The sequence below is a fragment of the Poecilia latipinna genome, unplaced genomic scaffold (assembly GCF_001443285.1).
Source record: "Poecilia latipinna isolate Pla-1442-1.1 unplaced genomic scaffold, P_latipinna-1.0 Scaffold149, whole genome shotgun sequence".
Lineage (NCBI taxonomy): Eukaryota > Metazoa > Chordata > Actinopteri > Cyprinodontiformes > Poeciliidae > Poecilia > Poecilia latipinna.
This window is the reverse complement of record NW_015112765.1, coordinates 14156-33892: the sequence shown is the minus strand read 5'-3', so window position 1 is coordinate 33892 and position 19737 is coordinate 14156. Positions and strand designations below refer to the sequence as shown.

General features: G+C 40.1%; 3 protein-coding genes across 6 annotated transcripts; 2 read left to right on the top strand and 1 right to left on the bottom strand.

Annotated features, from left to right (window-relative positions):
• Window positions 1-1215: 1215 nt before the first annotated feature.
• On the bottom strand, window positions 1216-6127 carry LOC106945533 (RING finger protein 223). 2 transcript variants are annotated; one of them, XM_015029268.1, is made up of 2 exons: window positions 5730-6127; window positions 1216-3843 (listed from the first exon to the last, which is right to left on the bottom strand). In XM_015029268.1, exon 2 carries the CDS (start codon window positions 3122-3124, stop codon window positions 2450-2452), a length of 675 nt encoding a protein of 224 aa, XP_014884754.1. In that variant the 5' UTR covers window positions 3125-3843; window positions 5730-6127; the 3' UTR covers window positions 1216-2449. The 2 variants fall into 2 exon arrangements, with proteins under 2 accessions (XP_014884754.1, XP_014884753.1); XM_015029267.1 differs by having other exon boundaries at window positions 1216-3198.
• Window positions 5362-16450, top strand: LOC106945529 (uncharacterized). 3 transcript variants are annotated; one of them, XM_015029263.1, is made up of 4 exons: window positions 5362-5372; window positions 12913-13050; window positions 13180-13241; window positions 13927-16450. In XM_015029263.1, exons 2-4 carry the CDS (start codon window positions 13022-13024, stop codon window positions 16386-16388), a joined length of 2553 nt encoding a protein of 850 aa, XP_014884749.1. In that variant the 5' UTR covers window positions 5362-5372; window positions 12913-13021; the 3' UTR covers window positions 16389-16450. The 3 variants fall into 3 exon arrangements, with proteins under 3 accessions (XP_014884749.1, XP_014884748.1, XP_014884750.1); XM_015029262.1 differs by lacking the exon at window positions 5362-5372 and having other exon boundaries at window positions 12851-13050; XM_015029264.1 differs by lacking the exons at window positions 5362-5372; window positions 12913-13050; window positions 13180-13241 and adding an exon at window positions 13071-13159.
• Window positions 11074-12670, top strand: LOC106945532 (tripartite motif-containing protein 3). Its single transcript, XM_015029266.1, has 2 exons — window positions 11074-11771; window positions 12333-12670. Exons 1-2 carry the CDS (start codon window positions 11114-11116, stop codon window positions 12389-12391), a joined length of 717 nt encoding a protein of 238 aa, XP_014884752.1. The 5' UTR covers window positions 11074-11113; the 3' UTR covers window positions 12392-12670.
• Window positions 16451-19737: the final 3287 nt, after the last annotated feature.

Sequence of the window (19737 nt, the reverse complement as noted above, 5' to 3'; positions counted from 1 at the left end):
TTTAATGTTTATTTTATTAATTTATTAATTTATTTATTTTTACAGTTTCAGGATATTTTTTCCTCAATTGTATTTTTATCATGTCTGGTTTCTAATTGCTCAAAATGTAAAAAAAAAAAAAAAGAAAGAAAGAAAGACAGAAAGAAAAGAAACTGGTCAGAATCAGGATTTCTGTAAAAATGTTGCATCCTGGGTTTGGATAATACCCAACCATTTATGGTGTAGAAATAAAATGAGTTTTACATATATTTAACAGACATTTTAAATACAAAGACAGTTTACAGGGGTTTAAAATATATTTACTGAATATTGGTTTCAATAAGAACTGAAGTTGACAACTGCAATTACCAAAAAGGGAAAATATGTTCATAATATAATATACCTATATTGATCTTTAAAAAAAAACCTTTTGTGTCTAAATAATGAATGGACAACATAAAATGAATCGGGGTAATAAATAACATCTACCAAATGTCCTTCTGATGGGTTATGTTTTACTGCTCAGCTGTTATGTCTGCTGTTGCCAGAAGACATAAAATATATATATTTTTACTGTAATTATCAAATTTATACCAGAAGAAAATATATTCAAGCAGTAGTCTGTGCCTAATGTGGCATCAGGAAAAAATGACCGCCAAGGCATCTCTTAGAGTAACAACAGTTTATTGGACCTCAGCAGCCGATGCTTTGGTTATACCCAGGTCTGTTACAGACATGAGATGTTGGTGTTTTTACAAAAAACTTAAACTCACACAAAAAAAAATCTTTTAGCTCATTCACATAAATTTGCAACAAAATCTAGAAAATCGCTTACAAAATTACTGCTTCAGGCAGGCTGGGTGGTAGCTTTTAATACCCAGTATTAATGCAATATCCTCCTTAGCACCAGATAAAAGTGTATTTTCAATCAATTATCTGCCTTATGTTCAATTTACTAACTTCCTATAACCACTAGCTGTGCTGCAAACACACAGCTTGCACATAAACAGGAACAAGTAGAGATTCAGTCGCAGCTTATAGTTAATATGAGTTAAGATACTTTCAAATTAAGCTTTTTAATTTCATCAGTGTTGTTTAACCAGCTTAATTTGATGAATGGTCACAGTTTTAATTTTCATGAATGTTGAGTTTTACCAAAGGAGGGGGGGGGACAATAAACAAACAAGAGCTCAGAAAACCCTCCAAACAATAAATTTCAGATTTCTTCTTTTTTAAAAATTCTCTCCTTAGTTTTATAATCACTTAAAATTCCTCAGAAATTCTAATCCTGATTATTGAAGGTAATCAGATTCCAAATATTAGTATTTCTAATAAATGTGTCTCTCTTAAACAAATAAAAAACACTCAAAGCACAAAATACACACACACACACACACACACACACACACACACACAGAAAAAGGAATATTACATTACAGAATCAGTACTGCTGTTCATATTCACATTGTTCACCTCAGACACTTTTAAATGGGTCCCAGGCCAGATAAACATTGTAGTAACAATAATAATCATCATAATCATAATAATAATGGTGATGATAATGATAATTACAATAATAGCATAAATGAACCATTTTTTAAAAAACATATTCCTTCAGGATACTTTGGAACATTTTGTGTAGTTGAGGCAGGAATCCTTAGCAGAGCAGTTCTGGTCCAAATACATCTTTTGTTATAATATTATCAAGCATCACATGTCGCTAAAGAGGAAGCTTCACTTACTGGCCACTTCATTAGGTACACATCTCTAATTGATTCTTCACTAAGACTGCACATCAGTTCATCACAAAGGCATCTAGACCTAGTGTAGAATATTTGCTGAAGTTCAGAATGGGGAACAAAGAGGGTTAAAGTGACTTTGAACATGACTTTTTTTTGTGCCTGCTGCTGGGGTTTTGATGCACAACAGAGAATGGTTTGAAAGGAGGAAAATGTCCACTGAGAGGTGGTTGTATGGACAAAAAGGACTTGATGTCAGAGGAGAAAGAGCAGAGTGCTTCCAGATGACAGAAGGACAACAGAACCTCAAATAGCCACTTGTGACCTTCTTTTAATTGCCCTCGTCCTCTCTGCATGGACATCGTGTGCCCATCTTCTGATGGGTACTTTGTTCTCATCAGTAAAGCACTTCTGGGATGAACAGCAGACGCGTCTGCAGCAGCTGTGATGATATAAAGTCAATTTACACCAAAATCTCTGAGGAATAATTCTTGCGAAGTGCATCGAATAAAGCGGCCAACTATGCCAAAGAACAGATGTGTAGAATCTATTACTGCCGTGTGACACTAGAGGGAGCCCTTCATCCGTGTAAGAAAAAAAGAAAAAGTAGCAATAGCACCAGCCATCATCCACAATGAGGTATTTAAGTAAATGTTCATCAGCCTAAATAGAAACCACTCACATATTGTCTTTATGTCAGGAGCATCTGCTACCAAAGTGACCCCACCCAATTAGAATTTCCTGTTGAACAAGTGCGGCCCAAACACCACGCCGACCACGCAGGTGATCACGAACAGCACCCAGAAGATGACGGCCAGCAGCTGCACGCACAGCAGGGTCCTCCGGCTCTGCTGTATGACCCCCTCCTCGCCCACCAGGTCCGCGGCCGCGCCGTACGGCCTGTCCGGGTGCATCTGCTGCACCTGCAGGCTGACGGTGGGCAGGATGATGAAGTGGCTGTCCCTGCCGCCTCCGCCGCCGCTGCTGGCGCCCTCCAGAGAGAGCACCACTCTCTGGGTGACCGTCGCCACGCGTGTGGAAACTGTCGCCGGCATCCGGAAGGCCGCCACGCGGGGCAGCCTGGACATGATTTGGGAGTTGCAGGGCAAAGCGAGGGCGTTCCCAGTGCGCAGAGGGGTTAAATGGCGGCAGAGGGGGCAGGGGATGGCTTGTGGGCCGCCGCGGGGATCAGCGGGGTCGCAGGGGTTGAGCTGGATCCTCTGCAGGCACTCTGTGCAGAAGACATGGAGGCACTCCAACATCCGGGGGCTTTTGTTGTACTGGTTGTACTCCTGGTAGCAAATGGGACACTCTAAATCTACGGCCTCCCCAGGGCTGGTGCTGGGAAAGGGGGATGCACTAACTGGTTCCTCCTGCTGGGATCCTTGAACCACATCCTCGGGCATCCCTGGAAGACGGATGGACACAGCTGAACTCTGGGGAAATGTTTGGATGAATCTTTTCCAAAAACTGGGAAAATCTGTAATGAGAAAAGGAGAAGTGTTCCAGGAAATTATAGCTTCTAACCAGCATCTGCTCCCCCTGAATGACTTCTTTGTTTATACAACTTAAATCAACATATTCGCATCATGAGTCACAGCATTCCCCCCTTCCTCCACATGCTGTGTGTGCGTATGCATGACTGCACAGGATGGGGGAAAATAAAAGAAAAGGCGGCTTTGTGAACAAAAATTAATAAATCACTGAAATCCTTTCCCCAAATGTCGACCTGTGTTGGAGCACGTTCACTGACTTTTGGTTTAGTCATCCGCAGGAGTCAGTGAACATGAGAAATCTTGAGGGGAAGTACAAACAGTCTGAGAGGAGCTGGTAAAGGGGACTTGTGCGCTGTGTGGTTTATAATTACTGGAAGTGGGGAAGTTCATTTTTCAAGTGGATCTGAGAACAACAGAGAGAACCTGGTCGTTTATGCTTCTTTGATTTTGGTATATAAGTGTTTGATTTCCAGTTTGTCGAATTTTCTTATCATCTTCAAAAGTGATCTTGATCCCCAGTCCTATGGGATTCATGAAAGGCCTTTCAACATTTTTCCTTTGGATTCGGTCAGCAGCTGTCCTGATCATGGCAGAATATGGATATGCTCAAAAACAATGAAGAAACAGAACTAGAAAAAGAAAAAGAAAACAAAATAAAAAGTGTCAGGCTTGGCATGAAAGTTGTGTGAAAGTTAATAAACAAGATGGGGGAAGCAGAAAAGATCTGACTTCATACTTCTTTCACTCTACATTAAATTTTGAACTACTTATTCTTTCAGTAATAATAATATTTGTTCTAAAATACTACTTTCCTTCTGTTAAGCATTCATATTTCATTGGTTTTTAAAAGAATTTGTACAAACCAAGGTTTTGTCTCATTCCGCTGATCTGCTAGCTTGTCTTTTATGTGTTGACCCAGTCCAGATTCATCCATTAATTTTGGAGCATGTGTGCACAAATAATGTGGAGATCAACGTAAACTCACAATGTTACATTATGCGATGCTATGATAAAATCTTAATGTACTAGCAAATATATCAAATTTTAGCATCTGAAAATCACATGGATGCTATTTCCCCCCTTAGTTATACGTTACTGAAAACAATTCAGAATGACAGAACTCAGATTAATACTGAATCCTGTCCAAACCCACCAGATTCACCACCACAGTTATTACAGCACACCTCCAACATCAGAGTAAAAAAAAAAAACAAACAACAAAAAAAAAAACTTGCTGTTTTATGCTAGCAGCAGATCATTACTCTTTAGCTTTTGTGGATGTTTGTGTCTTTTAACTATATTTTCTTCCACAGAACACCACCACTGACAATGAAATGATTGTTTTTGGATGAGATTGCTTCATCTTTTTAACCGGTCTCATGTCTAACATGCAAATTAGCTTACAGTAAAAACTGCGCTTGCAGACTTGCACTGACCGAAAGGAAACACGACAAGAGAGCCGGCTGTCAGATGAAATAATGGAAAGGTTCGCATATGTTCTTCATTATCAACAACTAAACGGAGAAAAGTGAGTCCAAGGGGTCTAAACATGAGCAGTCACAGACTGTGAGGCATGATTCAGTGTTTGGTGTATGTCAAACGAGCCAGTAAGCCAATGGGGTGACTGTCCAAGGCAAACAGGAACATTTCCAGTTGCTGGTTATATAAGGCCACAGATCCGGAAAATAAGGATTTATTTTCTCTTTTACCAAGTAATTTGATAAAAACTGCTAAACTTAAATAGTTTGCTGTTGTAGGAGGGATTCGAATTTTAAGAGGATTTATGGACCTCCAGACTCTACGTACCTGTTCCCATCACAGACTTATATTTGTTTAATTTTTTAACAAGCCAGTCTGATTTAACCCTTATTTGGGAAATAGTAACTACTGCAACTTTGTTGCCATATTCAGTAGATTCAGTTCATTCACAGACATCCTAAATCTGACTTTCTTTCATAAGTAAAAACTGAACGGACACATTCACTGTCAAAAATGACTTCATACTTCATAACATATAGTAAATTTGGACTCTTAATTAATTCAAACACCTTGTAAGCAGTTAAAAAGAAGCTCCAGGTGAACGTATTTGTTAATGTATAATGATAAGGTAAAGTTGCATCAATCCTTTGAATTTCTGTAGAAATAAGCACATTACATTGTTTGTAGATTTGTTTAACTTAGATCGACACATCTGCGCCTGTTTGCTTCCCATTTTCACATGGGAACAACTAAAACCCAATGTGATGCCGAGGGTGGTTGTGGGAGGTGGGATTGTTGCTTTGGAGATTGGGTCTCCTCTGCATAACCCCATGGCAACCTGAAGTCTTCCCTCTCACATTTCAGAGACACATCTGTGCAATCAGAGCCAAAATAAGCTACATCACATGACCTAGTGCGTTAATTTCTTGAAGAAGAAGTCGTTAACTGTGAGCTCAAAATGATATAAAGTGGTTGGATTATTAACAAAAAGAAATGGCATCATCCCTTCCTTGAAGCAGATAAAACGGAAACTCACCTGCAGCAGAGCCTTTCAATCAGAGCTCTGTTTAGTTCCTCCTCCCAGGATCGGTACTTTCCCTCTCACACGCATCCATAAACGTTGTCATGCTGAGACAGATCACCTCTCGCCTCTGCACCTTTGAGCCAAAGCTTTGATATTCCAAAGCTACGAGCCTGAGCCCGTGTTTTGGTTCCGCCTCACCTGCTTTCTCTCCTCTTCTCCGTCTGGTCCCTCATGAGGTGTCTCCTTGTTTGTCTTGGCAGTAATTAAACCCTTGGTGATGACAAGGTAACCGGGACACAAAGGACAGAAAATGACAGATCCCAGTCTCTTTATCATGACTTAAAGTGCTCGACTCGCACATTATGTTGTTACGGTTCGTCACAGTCAGCGCTTTGTGGTTTACAAGTGTGAAGCAGGGAGTCATTACTGATATCTCCTCTTTATTGTGCGCTCTTGTTGATGTTGAGACAATCCTATTTAATAGTGCTAATAGGACGGTTTACTCTAATAGGATGGTTTACGACCTAATGCGCCCCGGCTTACATCAGCAGATACTTACCCCAAGGAAGTGAAATTATCCAGGAAATGTGGCAGGATTTAAAGTTCCCTGAAGCGAGGAATAATTACACACACATTATTAAAGAAGGAAGTATGGGAATCTCTGTTAGACTTCAAAACATCTGACTCACAAAGCTAGGCGACTAAACAATCTTGATCAGGCCGATAAATAGGATCCAAACCTGCTTTGCGGAGCAGGTTCTGTGATAAACAAGACTGAAACCTTGGAAAAACAGAAAGAGGAATCAACACGCTCGAGATCTTCCTACACGTAAAAGGAAGCTAGAGTTTCAACCAAATGATATTTTCTTACGCTCAACAAACATCCAGTCAACTTGCATCTGGGTTTTCATTATGAAATGCATTTATAAACAGGCAGCCGAGGAAAGGAAGGTCAGCCTGGTGTCTCATGTGAAAAGATGACTCAACGTTTCATGTGGAGGTGTTGATATGAAATGAAAGCTTCACGATCAAAACTCAACGGGGCTGAGTATGACTGCTAAGGTACGTCAAGAGTAAGCAGTGAAGTGTAAACTGGTTAATTATTGACATCTGCAAAAGATAGGACAACATGTTCAGGAGAGCTTACGCTCACTCTGCTTGGTTTCTAGAGAAACCACAACTGGCAACATAATCAAAAACTTATTTTTGATTGTTTAAAATAGCTCTTCCCATGGAGATAGTTTTACCTGCTTATTTAAGCTGTTAAGAGGTGAGTCAATTTGTTAAATGGAGAAGGAAACTCTCCTATTGTCTTTTTTAAGTGGGGTTTTGTTGATTTGGGGTTAAATTATCTTACATGCATCGGATTTCACCAAACAGATTATCTTTAAGGCTTTATCTGTCAATCAAGACAGGAGCAAAGGCCAAATCCAACTCCAGTTTCAAAATATTGTAATTGAATGTCGACTCGGTTTTATCCATCTGTGGTGGCCATTTATGCAATGTTTGCAACTTGTAATTTCTACTAATTTAGTTTTCTATTTTGGGGAGTTTAGAATTTATTTAAGTTAAGTTTAGATCCAAAATCTGTAGTTAATTTGTATATTTGAATTGATCAGAGTATGTTGGTAATTGGTTAGACCCTCCCATTAATTTGAGTAATTAAAACACACCGGGTGCTGAGTGGAGCGATTGTTTGATAAATGTTTGGTGTGTGGATGGGAGGTTTTTTGTAAATGATTTTTTGACCACTTTCACTTTTCACCTTTTTGTACTTGAAACGTCATTTTAAGTTTACTGTCATTTTTGACTAAGTTGTAGGACATTTTTGGTAATTATTTTGTTGCTATTTTTACAAGAAATAAAGAATATATTTTTTCAAACAAATTAAATCGGAAGTGCGTTCAAATCAAAAACCACCTGTTAACACCCACGGCCTTTGTTGGAATATTGTTTTTTGGAAACGAGAAGGCCGCGACACCATCTGTCTTTGAAAGTTTTGACAAGTCCTGTGATGCACTGGCAATCTGTGTAGGCCACATGTGTTCAACTCAAGGCCCGAGGGCCAAATCTGGCCCGCCGTAGCTTTTTATGTTTCGCTCTAGACTCCAAATTACATCAATAAGTCCCTCCAGTTTTTTCGCAAATCCACAAAGTTCACACAAAATCAACAGATCCCCAACACTATTTCTGATTTTACTGACATTTTTAAATCAAAATTGGCCTAAAACACTGGATTTGAGAAACTGTTGCCTCAGCCTTCCTTGATGTCAAGTCATAGTCTGTGACCAATACAGCGATTAATAAACAGTCACATTTAACATCACACATTGGCGCAAATATTGTAAAAAAAAAAATTCCTTACAAACCATTTTAAATTAGCACACAAAATCTGTGACTTTGATTGCAAAGAACCACAAAAACAACAATCACAGAGTCCTGGATGGACTGATCAGTGTGAAAAGATGCTCAATATAATTTCATTTTAGACACTTATTGAATCCGAAAATAGCTGTTCGTTGATAAGTTAAGAATTTCATTGGCTTTATCGATACGTTTTGCCACAACCGGCCCTTTAAAAACTTTCAGATTTTTGATACAGCCCACAATGAAAGTGAGTCTGACACCCCTGTACCCTGACTCCTGCCTCATGACCACCACAGAAATCCCCAAACCCCTGCAAGGATTTGTGGGTATAGACGAGTGATGGATGGAAAGACACTCACTGTTTCATAATCTACAACAAAGCCTCATTTTGAAGGGTATGAGTGGACATCCATTGTAGTTAAAGTGGGGTTTGAACAAGACAAAACAACAACAAAAACCAATGGGCTTGCTCGTTTGATTTCCACTTGACTTGCAAAGACTCGTTAGGAATTATATTGACTTAAGCGGAACTTTGAAAAGCGGTTATTTTCCTACCGCAGTGGTTGTTCATTGGAAGGAAGTTAATTTGGAGGCGGCTCTGCGTGCCTGGGGTAAAAATAGACAACACGTCGTTCAGCTTTCAAATATCAAAACATACAAAAAGGAAAAAAAATCGTTTGATCCTCAGATAGCATACGAAGCAGCCTAAAATGAAGAACAGCGTGTGAGAACTCACTTTGTGTTGTTATTTATTTACCCTGGAGATCCCAGGGATGAAGGTGTTCCAGGTGTTTCATAACAATTTCAGACGATCCCATGGAGATCAACACTGTTTGCATTCGGAAACCTTTCTAAACAGTTGCTAATCTTGATTCATAGGAGCTGCACCCAGAGGCAAGACGGGGCAATTCTCAGTAAATGCATCTAAAAAAAGCCCAGAACTACACCTAAAACAAGCCTCTGCAAGCTCAACAAGACGATAAGAGAGCACATGGAAAAACCGGAACAGGTTCGGCTGGTTTAAAAAGGTTATCACAACACGATCTGCGTTTTTTTCTTCTTCTGAAAGCACCTTCAGTTTCATCTCAGCCACCTAGAAAACATGTTTTGGCCATTAACCAAAGATAAGGTTAGTGATAAGATAAGATGAGATGATTAGTGATTAGGATAAGATAAGATAGGGTGAAAGGGAACAACATATAAGGACAGCAACCCTATACCTGCAGTCAAGCACGGCAGTGGAGGTATAATGATTTGGATTGTTTTGAAGCCACAGAACATTGAACTGACTATGTACTAGCATATCTGAAGGTGTATTACCTCTGCAGTATAACTTTGTTTTAGTTATATAGTATTAAGCATAGTGCCTTGCATCATATTTAATATTTAAAAGACCAGATTACTTCTAATTTTTTTTTTTTTGCCATGGACTTTAAGCACTGCTTTGGAAGACGTACATGTGTTTTACAGTGACTCATAAGAAGCCAATAGTCTTTTGCTGCTTGGTTGGCGTTGTTACAGAATGATGGATGAAGAAAAATGGGTGGAAAAGGTTTTTATCAGAGAGCAAAGAGTGTAAAATTATTGTTTAAGCTGAACGTTAAACTGATATCAGAGTATCTAAGACAGTCAGCAAACTCAGATCTGAAACTCGTTTTGAAGAAATTTGAAAAGCTGGTGAAAAACACAATGTTCAGTTTGGCTATAAGAGAGACAGAGCGGTGGAGGACTCAGCAGGGGGCCATCTTTAACATGGCGTTTGAGCTTTCAGAGGCAGCAAATCACCTTATTTCTTTATTAATCAATTAGATTTTTAATTATATTATTGACTCAAATTTTTCACAGATAAGATGAACATTTTTAATCATTACTTTGTATGCAATCACTGAAGATGTGGACAGATGTTTTTCAGATGGTGGTTTGTCAGATGTGAATCATTGTTTTTTTTAACATTTAGGTTGCAAAAACTGAAATATTGCTGAATTTAGTAGGAACTCATACATCATCCAGCCGTTCAGCAGGAAACATCTTAGTGACTGTATGTAAAAAGTATGCTTTTATTATAGGTTTTGCAGTTTTAATATTGACATAACCGTTAATGTTTTATGTTTGCATTACTGACTATGTTCTTTTCATTCGACCTGCTGAGAAAGACACTTATTGTTAAACAAAAAAGTTGTAACACTGCTTGACTTCCTTCCAACTCTTTTCCCAAAAGTTTGGGGTTTGTTTCTTTTTTTTTTCTTTTTTTTTTTTGTAATAACCTCCCCCCTTTTTTTTCTTTTTTTTTTTTTTTCCCGTCTCTCAGCTTGCATCCGACATGACCGAATAGAGTTTACGGTAAGTTCAGCTCTGAAAGAAAGAGCAGGAAGGCATAAAAAAAAGGCTCTAAACAAAAGATCTGAAAAACACTGTTAGATCTGCACACTAAGACAGAGGAACACACACATACACACTCTGACACAGTGCTTTCAGTTTGTGATTTTTGGCCCAGATCCCAGCGGATATCACCATGAAAGGAGTTCATGCTCATGCTGGAAACGCTGGTAGGAGGGACGATGTCTGGAGAAAAAAAAACTCCCTCCACGGGGTCAGGAGAGACGGGAAGGACATGTAGGGCAAATGTTGAAAAAGGATATTACTATAATAGGAAAGCCAACTTGACTTTGATTAGTTTGATTGTGGTCAAGCTTTGTCTACTAATATATATATATATATATATATATATATATATATATATATATATATATATATATATATATATATATATATATATATATAGATAGATAGATAGATAGATAGATAGATAGATAGATAGATAGATAGATAGATAGATAGATTTAAATCTGAATTGAATAAAAATGTTCAACACTGATATTTTAGAATCGCTAACATTAAGTGTTTATTTATGTCTTCTCGCCTTTCTTTGTAACACTATTTAGACAAAGCAATGTCTTCCGTTCAGTTGTTTCTGTGAAACTGTACTCGATGGATTGCGTCTGAGTGCGTTTGGTAATGATCTATAAATAATGAACAGAACACTGTCAGTTCAATGTCCCGCTGGGTGTGTGGGGATCCGTCACGTCACACAGTCCCATAAGGTTTCGTTGCGTCATGCACCCTCGTTCAGTCTGGTCCCTCCCGTTCCGGGGAAGAACTTTAAAAAGGGAGCGAAGGCTCCGACACCGGATCATACACAACAACAGAGAGGAAAAACATCGAACATGATCTCAGAGATTGAGTGCGGAGTTTGTTACAGGACCTACAACGCGGCTCGCCGCTGCCCACGGGAGCTCCACTGTAAGCACACCTTCTGCGAGAGCTGCCTCCGGGCTTGGAGCCGCCCGCTGCTGCCGGGGGCGGACCGGTCAATAGATTGCCCGCTATGCCGACACAGCACCCCGCTGACCGCAGAGGGGAACATCAGGACCGAGCTGAGGGTGGATGAGTCCGCCCTGGAGCGGCTGATGACCGCGGGGGTCCTAGACCGGGAGGAGGACCCGGACGACGGCGACGAGGAGCAGGAGGAGGAAGGCGGAGAAGCTCCGGAGTGTGAGGGGGAAGTCCCAGAGACTGAAGCCGAAGATAGTGACTCCTCCGCGGGGCTCAGAGGTGGGAGGCTCCGGCGGTCCTGGACAAAAGTTTGGAGGAAGATAAGCGGCAAAAGCTCTCGACAGAGACCAAATGGTAAACAGATGATCATTTATTGGTAGTTCATAATATTGTAAATTATTATTATTATTATTATTATTATTATTATTATTATTATTATTATTATTATTATACCATTAAACAGTTGTTTAAATAGCTCGTCTATTTGTTAATATTTCAATTGGGTGTTTTAATAAATGGTAAATTCGGACTAACTCCAAATTAATTAGTCCAAAGGTTTTTTTAAGCTCTAGTGTGTTTTTTTAGAGTCATAACCTAAAATTTGTTTGTGTTATTTAAAACAAAGAAGTTAAATATAAAATAGAATGTTAGCAAAAATAACATTTTAAAACCGCCTCTACATAGACTGTTACTGAACCATTGACTTTAATCAAATTATTGTTGAACTTGTCACTTTGTTCAAACCAGTCTGGGGTATTAAAATATTTAGTGAAGATCAATGAAGTTACAGCGTGATGTAAACATTCATAGGACAATATTCTTTGGCATTAAATGCCCAGTTTTTCTTACCTAGATATGAACTACTTTGGTCTTCTGAAGCTTCATTCCTGACCTCGTCTTTTGTCTGTTTTACAGATTGTATGACCAGTGATGAACTGAGGAACATGGCCATGATGTCCTGCTTCATGCTCTGAGCTGCTCACACAACCATAACGTGATATTTATTGTTGCACTGGATGAAGATCATGAAATCTTGCTGGCAAGACAGATGGACACATAATAATTATTTTTAATGCTTTATTGTAATGGTCCACTTTTAATATTTCCCTGCCAAAAAAAGAAGTTTGCTTTAAGGTGCTTTAATGATCCTCAAGTGGATTTATTTAATATTTATTTTTTTTAATGAATGAGCTATATATTTTTTACAGTATTGTATTTATAGAGACTAATAAATTGCTTATTGTTTTAAATAATTGTTGCTTGTTTTTTTGTGAGTGCATGGTACATTTGGAAAACTTTGCGTGAATCAACAAGTTATAAAAAGTAAAAAAAAAAAACATTAAAACTTAGAGTTAATTAAAAAAATCATGAAGAAGAAAATATGATGAACAATAAAGAACATTTTTTGCCAAAATGTGACGGAAGCAGATATAATATGCTAATGCGGGCTAAGCAGGTTACCTGCCGCCAGGTGAACTGCATTGCCTCCAATCAGCAGCAGCACAGCTTCTCAACGCCACAGCAGAGTCGCGTGAAAACACGACTGCCACTATTTTTAGTCCTTTCTTTCGAGTATCATACAAACCTGGAGGAAATTGTCAGTCATGTCTGGCAGCTGTGTTCTCTTCTCACGGTAAATGGCTGGTTTTAATGCTTCTTCAAGTTACATTCGGAGTTAAAAAATTACTGGTAATCCTGAATGACAACAAAGCAGTTCTTGAGAAAGAAAAGGAAGCCTCAAGGTGTGTTTTTCTCTCTGCAGACTCTTTGTGGGGATGTGTGCAGCTGTCATACTGATTGTAATGTGTTCACACGCTGACAGAGGTGAGCATGAGCTCTGCTTCCAATGTAGCAATGCTAAACTAGCTTCAGAGGTGTTCTGGTGTGTATTGTTTTCAAATGGGTTTTAAAGTTCAAATTCGGTTCCTCTCAGTTCAATCATGAAGTCAAATTCAAATCTAGTTTTGTATAGTCCAGTTCCATCTAATCTAAAATATTTGACCTCCCATTATGCTTAAAGTTGTCTTACTTAATCTAAAAAAGCTGGGTTACTGAAACAGACCCCACTTTTCAACAAAATCCTTTCAACTTCAACAATGCAAAGATTGGGAATATTCCTGAAATGTGAGGCAGCTTACATTAACTATCCTAAACCATGTTGTTAAGCATCGTTGTCCTGTTTTTTTTTTTTTTTTTTTTTTTTCCCCCCTGTTCTTGTTTTGGGCTGCGGAAGTGATTAAGTCAATATTAGCATGGATGAATGCATGAATTTTAAGCCATTTTTAATGAGAAATCATCAAAAACATAAAATTGTACCCTTTTTTTTATTGTTGACATTGAAGTTGAATGTTTTAACTGGATGAAAAATGTGTCACATTAATTATTAAAAGGCCAAAAGGAACCAGTCGTTCTCATGAATGTATGTAAACGTCTGACCAGAACTTTATCACCAGTTTAATCATTCGACATTTAATAAATGCATACATTTGTTGTATTCCTTTTTTCTCAGCTAGTCCAGCAGTACCTATAATCCCAAAGAGAGTGAAGTACAGCGTCCTGAGACGACTCAGTCCTGAGCAACAGGTTCCCTCCTTAGCTGGTCGGCAGGGCGAAGATCGACAAGTCCAAACACCAGCAGACGCCCCATCGATCAGCAACCATCATTCCCATCCCATCCACTTTACTCAAGGTAGCTTTAGTTACAGTCAGAACAGCCTGGATAAGGCGCGGCCTCGAGTGAAAATAACCAGACTACTGAGAGGTGGAATGATGAGGCCAGCAAGCATCATTTTCACCTCCCATTCCCCATACAAAGGACCAGGCAGCGAAGGAGGAATCCCAATAACTCCCTTATCAAAGGTAGATGAAGACAGGTCTGCAAGAAAGTTGAATTCTGTTTTTCCATCCCAGACAGGTGGACTTCAGAGTGCTCAACTTCTAACCCAAAGAGGGCTTGGCAGTGACTTTTTAGAAACAAATCAGCTGCTGATGGTCAGAGTCCAGAGCAGTGCCAGTGGGATACAACCAAAAAACGTCCTTGACTTTACAAATCAGGCTTGGGGTGGTGCTCAGTCTCTCGGCAACAGTTTAAGCGTTATTAAACGAAACCCCGGCCAAGAAAGGCTGACGTCCATCTCAAAATTCCCACAGAACCAAAACTCTGTAAGCAGTAGAGAAATGCTAGAACACAACAACATCCAGTCGTATCTCGTTAAAGACTCTCCAGCTCAGACTTACACCGTGACAAATGTTGAGCAAAAAGCTTTTAGAGGACAGAGAAATACTGCTGACTGGGCCCAGAAGCAAAGCCTATCTGGGATGCAAGAGAAAAGTAAATTTATTTCTAATTTCAACCATTATACCAGAACAGGCCCAAACGAGGAGGAATCTGAAGCCCATATTGGTTTTGGTAGACCGCGGGTCATTTTCTATCCCACTCCACACAAGGCCGCAGCCTCTACACCAGGTTTTCTGCATCCTTTTTCTCTGCATCGTGTTTCAGAGGACAAGAAACAGAAAAATCTTGTCTCTGCGGTTCATTCTCAGGATGGCAGAAAGGCATTTGGTGTACTGGACCAAGTCAACGTGACTTCAAGAGAGCCGAGACAGGAGTACGCAGCAAGTTGGTCTGTTAAAAGATTTAATCGCCTCGATGGGCTCACCAACCCTGAGAGGAAACCTGCAAAGGAGACGTCTGGTCCCTCCTCTGCAGACAGAACACAGTCCACTCTGGATAAAGGAGTAGACATTGGGTTTAAATTTTCAAATGCTTATCCTTCTTTATCACAAAAGTACAGCTTTGGCCAGAGAAGAGCTGCTACCACCACACTGGCTAAACTGGGCATGGTGAAAACAAGTCCACCTTCTCCTGTAACCCAAGTCAGCAGTACAACCACTGTTCAAATCTTCACAACAACTCCCAAAAGTCAGCAGCCTGAATCCGGGGCAAGCATGAACAGAAATGAGAACAGATTCAGGCTCTACAGGGAAAGGTTTGGTCTAGAAGGATATGGCAGTCAACCACTTGAGGGAGCCAAAGCTTTACCTCAGAGTGCAGACTCGCCCGTCAAACCCAAACCAAGTTTCAAAGGGTTTGAACTCAGGAGCTCTGAGGTCTCCAGACCCAAACCCATCAGGATTTACAGGTTGTACAGTCAAAGAGATGACAGGGAGCCAGGTAGCAGTGGTGACTTTAAAATGCCTCCAAATATTGCAAGAGCAGATGGCTCAATCTCAAGCTTTACATCCAACAAGACCCAGATTCTTCAGAGCTTTCTGCCCAGTAAAAACCGAACTGTAGGCACTCGCAGCAGCACCAGCTGGATCTCTCCGATGGTCTCTTCATCTTATCTGAGCTCACTAGAGCAGTCCACAGAGGAACTGGAACCGAAAGTGGCTGACGGAAACAAATCTGCCGCAGAGGAGGTGCCCGAGTTCAAGACCCTCACCAGCCGCACGGTGAGGGGCAAACGGGTGAAGCTGACCCAAACTGGCGGCAGAAGGCTCCTCGGACCCATCGCCATCAATTCAACGGGCAACTCGGTCATACGCAGGCTGCCCAGGGTGAAAGCTGTTACGTACGAGGACGTCCTGGGAAATGCTTCGTTCAGCAGTGTGATGTCTCCGGTTCATCATCAGGGTCATTTCCCAAACGTGACGACTGCGCTGGGAGAAGGCTGGAGCTCAAAATCGGATGACGTCAAGAACACGAGCGGAAGTCCCAAAGCAAATGTCACCAACGAGGAGACGGAGAGTGTTTACAGGAAGGAAGAAGCGGACGATGAAGTAGGAACGTCAGATTTGTTTTTTGAGAGTGAAGGAAGTGGAAGTTTGGATCTGTCCGATGTTTTATCAACCGCCTCAGAGAACGAGCCAGCAGGAAATGACCTGCTGGAGCTCGACTACCTCCGAAAATCCACTGGAAATGTCTCTTTCAAATCACTCGGTAAATCACATCTGGAGCAGCGATAGAAATGTGCTGAAGTGTTCCCTTCTTGAAGCAACTCTAATGAATAAACATTTTTGGAAAACTACTTGGTGGTTTTTGTGCTGATGACGACAAAAAGGGAATCCACTCTTTAAGTTTGGAAAAGGTGGCGCAGATCAGAAAGACAAACTTGTTTTTGTACAGTTAAAAATGTTAAATTGCTTCCTGAATTTAACGGAGTAAATAAGTATGAGGTTCCTACTGGATAGTTGCTGAATAGACAAATGTCTTCCAGTCTGCAACATGTTATTTAACCCAACTGATGTAATAAGTACCTTATTGCTTAAACGACCATATTAAAAGACATCCTGTGGTCATGGAAAAGATGTCTAAGAATGGTCAGATTATGGGTATTCATCAAGCAGTGATCGCAAAAACTACTGAAACTGAGTTGAGAGCTTTTCAACGCGTCATTAAAAACTGGAAGGATGGTGGGGAACCACACTCTTTAAATAAGAAATGTGGTCAGAAAATCCCCCCCACCCCCATGAATGGCCTTCATTAGTGTTCACTTAAATTTGTGGTGACATTAAAAGGAAAACCACCAATCAGTGAGGTCAACAGGAGAAAAATGGTAAAAATTTTAAAAGGAGCATAAAGGTAATGGGTAATCAGAGTCCTTCTCTGGAAGAGAAGCAGATGAAGTGATGAACCCATCATGCCTGGTGTCTCCACGCAGGGGCAGCACTGTGATCTGGGGTTGCTGCAGTTGATCAGGACCAGGTTCAGTACCATCAGTCAGCTGGAGCGTGACCTGTTCAAATCCCTGATGATTTGAACGGGTTAGATTCACTGTTGGTGCGATGGCATTGGATGAAAGGTTCAACGTCAACAAGCCAAAGAGAACTCATTTTATTCATGTTGAAAAACGCGTCCACTTTTATTTATAATTTGCACTTTCAATGACTTTACTGTTGACGCCAGCAGCTCGACTGTGCTTGGAACGTTTTTACATCTTCATATCTTAAGTAGACGGCTGTGTAGAGCAGGTAACATACTGCAACTGCTCCACAGAAAGACTCAAATTTCTGCTACTTTGTTTTTTTTTAAAATGTGGAGATGTACTCATACCTGCAGTTGGTGTGAATAAACAAAAGCTCACTGGAGCTAAATCCAAGATGGATTGGAGATAAAAGGGTTGTGTGACTGTTATCAAGAAAATGTAAGCAAACCTCAGGGCAGGACTCTTCCTGCTTCCTTTGCAACACCTTTATTTTATATTTATTCTTTTAGAAATGGTTTTAATTCCCATATCTATCTTTTTAATTCACTTTTTTTTTCTTTCTTTTTGAGATTTTAACTTTTAATATGGGGGGGGGAGCTGCAACAGCTAGACAGAGCATTTAACTTCGTTATTTGCTGATCATGATCATTTGTATGCTGTAAAAAAAATCACTGAAAAAAATCTAAACTTTCAGCAATAGAACAAAGAAATGTTTTCTTTTAAGCAATTCCTTGCCACAGTATTTTGATAGTAGCTGTAATGATTGTCACTGTATTAACCTAGTAAGTTAAAAGGTCTATATTTCTGATCAGGAAGTTCAGAGCTTCCAGTATTAATACCTTTGGGTGTTTTTTCCCCCCTTATCTTCCTTTTAAGGCACGTTTAAATGTATTATAAGTCACAGATTGTCACAGCTGCCTTGTTAGAATGAGTGCCTTAAATTACAAGTCCTAGCAGCAAATCAAGGTACAATCTCCTGACTCATGCTATGTGGTGTCCTTGTTGTACCCAGAGCGGTGAAACCCGTCATCAGGCCCCACAAGCAGATTACTGGAATGCTGGAAATGATTTTAAATCACCATGTGCTGTAAATCACTTCTCGTAAAACAGCGCTTTGTTGTGTTTTAAACGCCACCCTCCGGCATTGACCTCAGATTTCCTCCTCTGCTGGAGGAAAATCAAAACTCCTGTAATGAGGGGAAAACTGCGGGTCCATCGAGGCCGCCTGAGTATGACCTCTTCTTTTCTTTTCTTCTTTTTCTTCCAGGATTTGCATGTAATTATTCAAGTGGAATGAGGCGAGGTCATTCTAGAGTTGTTTTTTTTATGAGGTGATTATATTCCCCTTCCACAGGTCCTCGTTCCCATGCAGACGGCTGCATAATTCTGTGACCTGACAGATTTTATAGCAACATCGCTGCTCTGTAGCTTTAAATAATTAAATTAACAAAAATAATAATTACAGGGACAAATGTAGCAACGCGTTCACAGCTAAACATCACAGAAATGCAGTACCAGGAGAAAAGCAATAAAAATAAGAGTTAATGGCAGCAGTAGCTCCATTTATAGGGGAAATGAGATACAGTTAAACACAAGCGCTGAGCTTTCAAAGAGATAAAAACACAAATACACATTACAGTTGAGAAAAACTGACCAGTCATTCCTTTAGAAACCTACATTATCACAACTACACAAGAATTTTTCTTTTAATTAGAATAAATTATACAAATTAGCTGAATACATCATGAACTTGTGTTTTTAAATAAAAAAAAAGGTAATTATCTGGGTAACTTTTACTAATTTAAGATAGAAATCACAAGATCGACTCAATTTTCTAACTTTTTGTGTCTTTGGCAGCAGGCTAGAGTTTATTTCAGGTTTACGACAGAAATAAAAAAATCTAAATGCTCCACTAGATGGCGCAGCTCTTTCATTTTTTCCCCCTCTTCATTTTGCACATGGCAGTTCTCGTGATCTGCTGTCCTGATGCGTTTGCACAGAACTTGTCAGTTGAATGGAAAATATCTGCATACAAGTTTAGCATTAGCCATCAGCACATGCAACAATATTTCGAACTGAAATAAAATCAACCTGTCAAGTGTTAAGTTGATCACATAAAGTTTATTATCACAGCCTGAACTCTCACCTTTGCCTCATTCCTACATTTAAAAAAAAAGAAAAACAGCTTTGCTCTTGTCCTGATCCACAAAGGGAAGAGGCCGGCCCCCCAAAAAGCAAGGATTAACCCGCCACCCACCCCTAAAAATGCAGTCATCCCCATTTGGTCACACGTACCCAGTGGGAAGCACCTCTTTCCCATAGGTTGGAGAGGCTTACGGTGTTATGTTGTGGGGAGGTTTCTGTGTCTGGGCATGTCGAAGCGTTGGCTCCTTTAAGTTCCTCTCTTTGTGTAGCTGGATGTTTTTCCCTGCCAGGTTCTCACAGCTTCTCCTAGACGCGTATACGTTCTCACCTGTAATGTTCTCAGCCCGAGTCGGACTCAGATTGATCACAGACGCTGTGGAGTTGCGAAACCAGCAGCCCACACCCACCCCGGATCCCCTCCCTCTCTGGTTCTCCTGCTGTGAGGGGAATTCTGCCTCCCATGC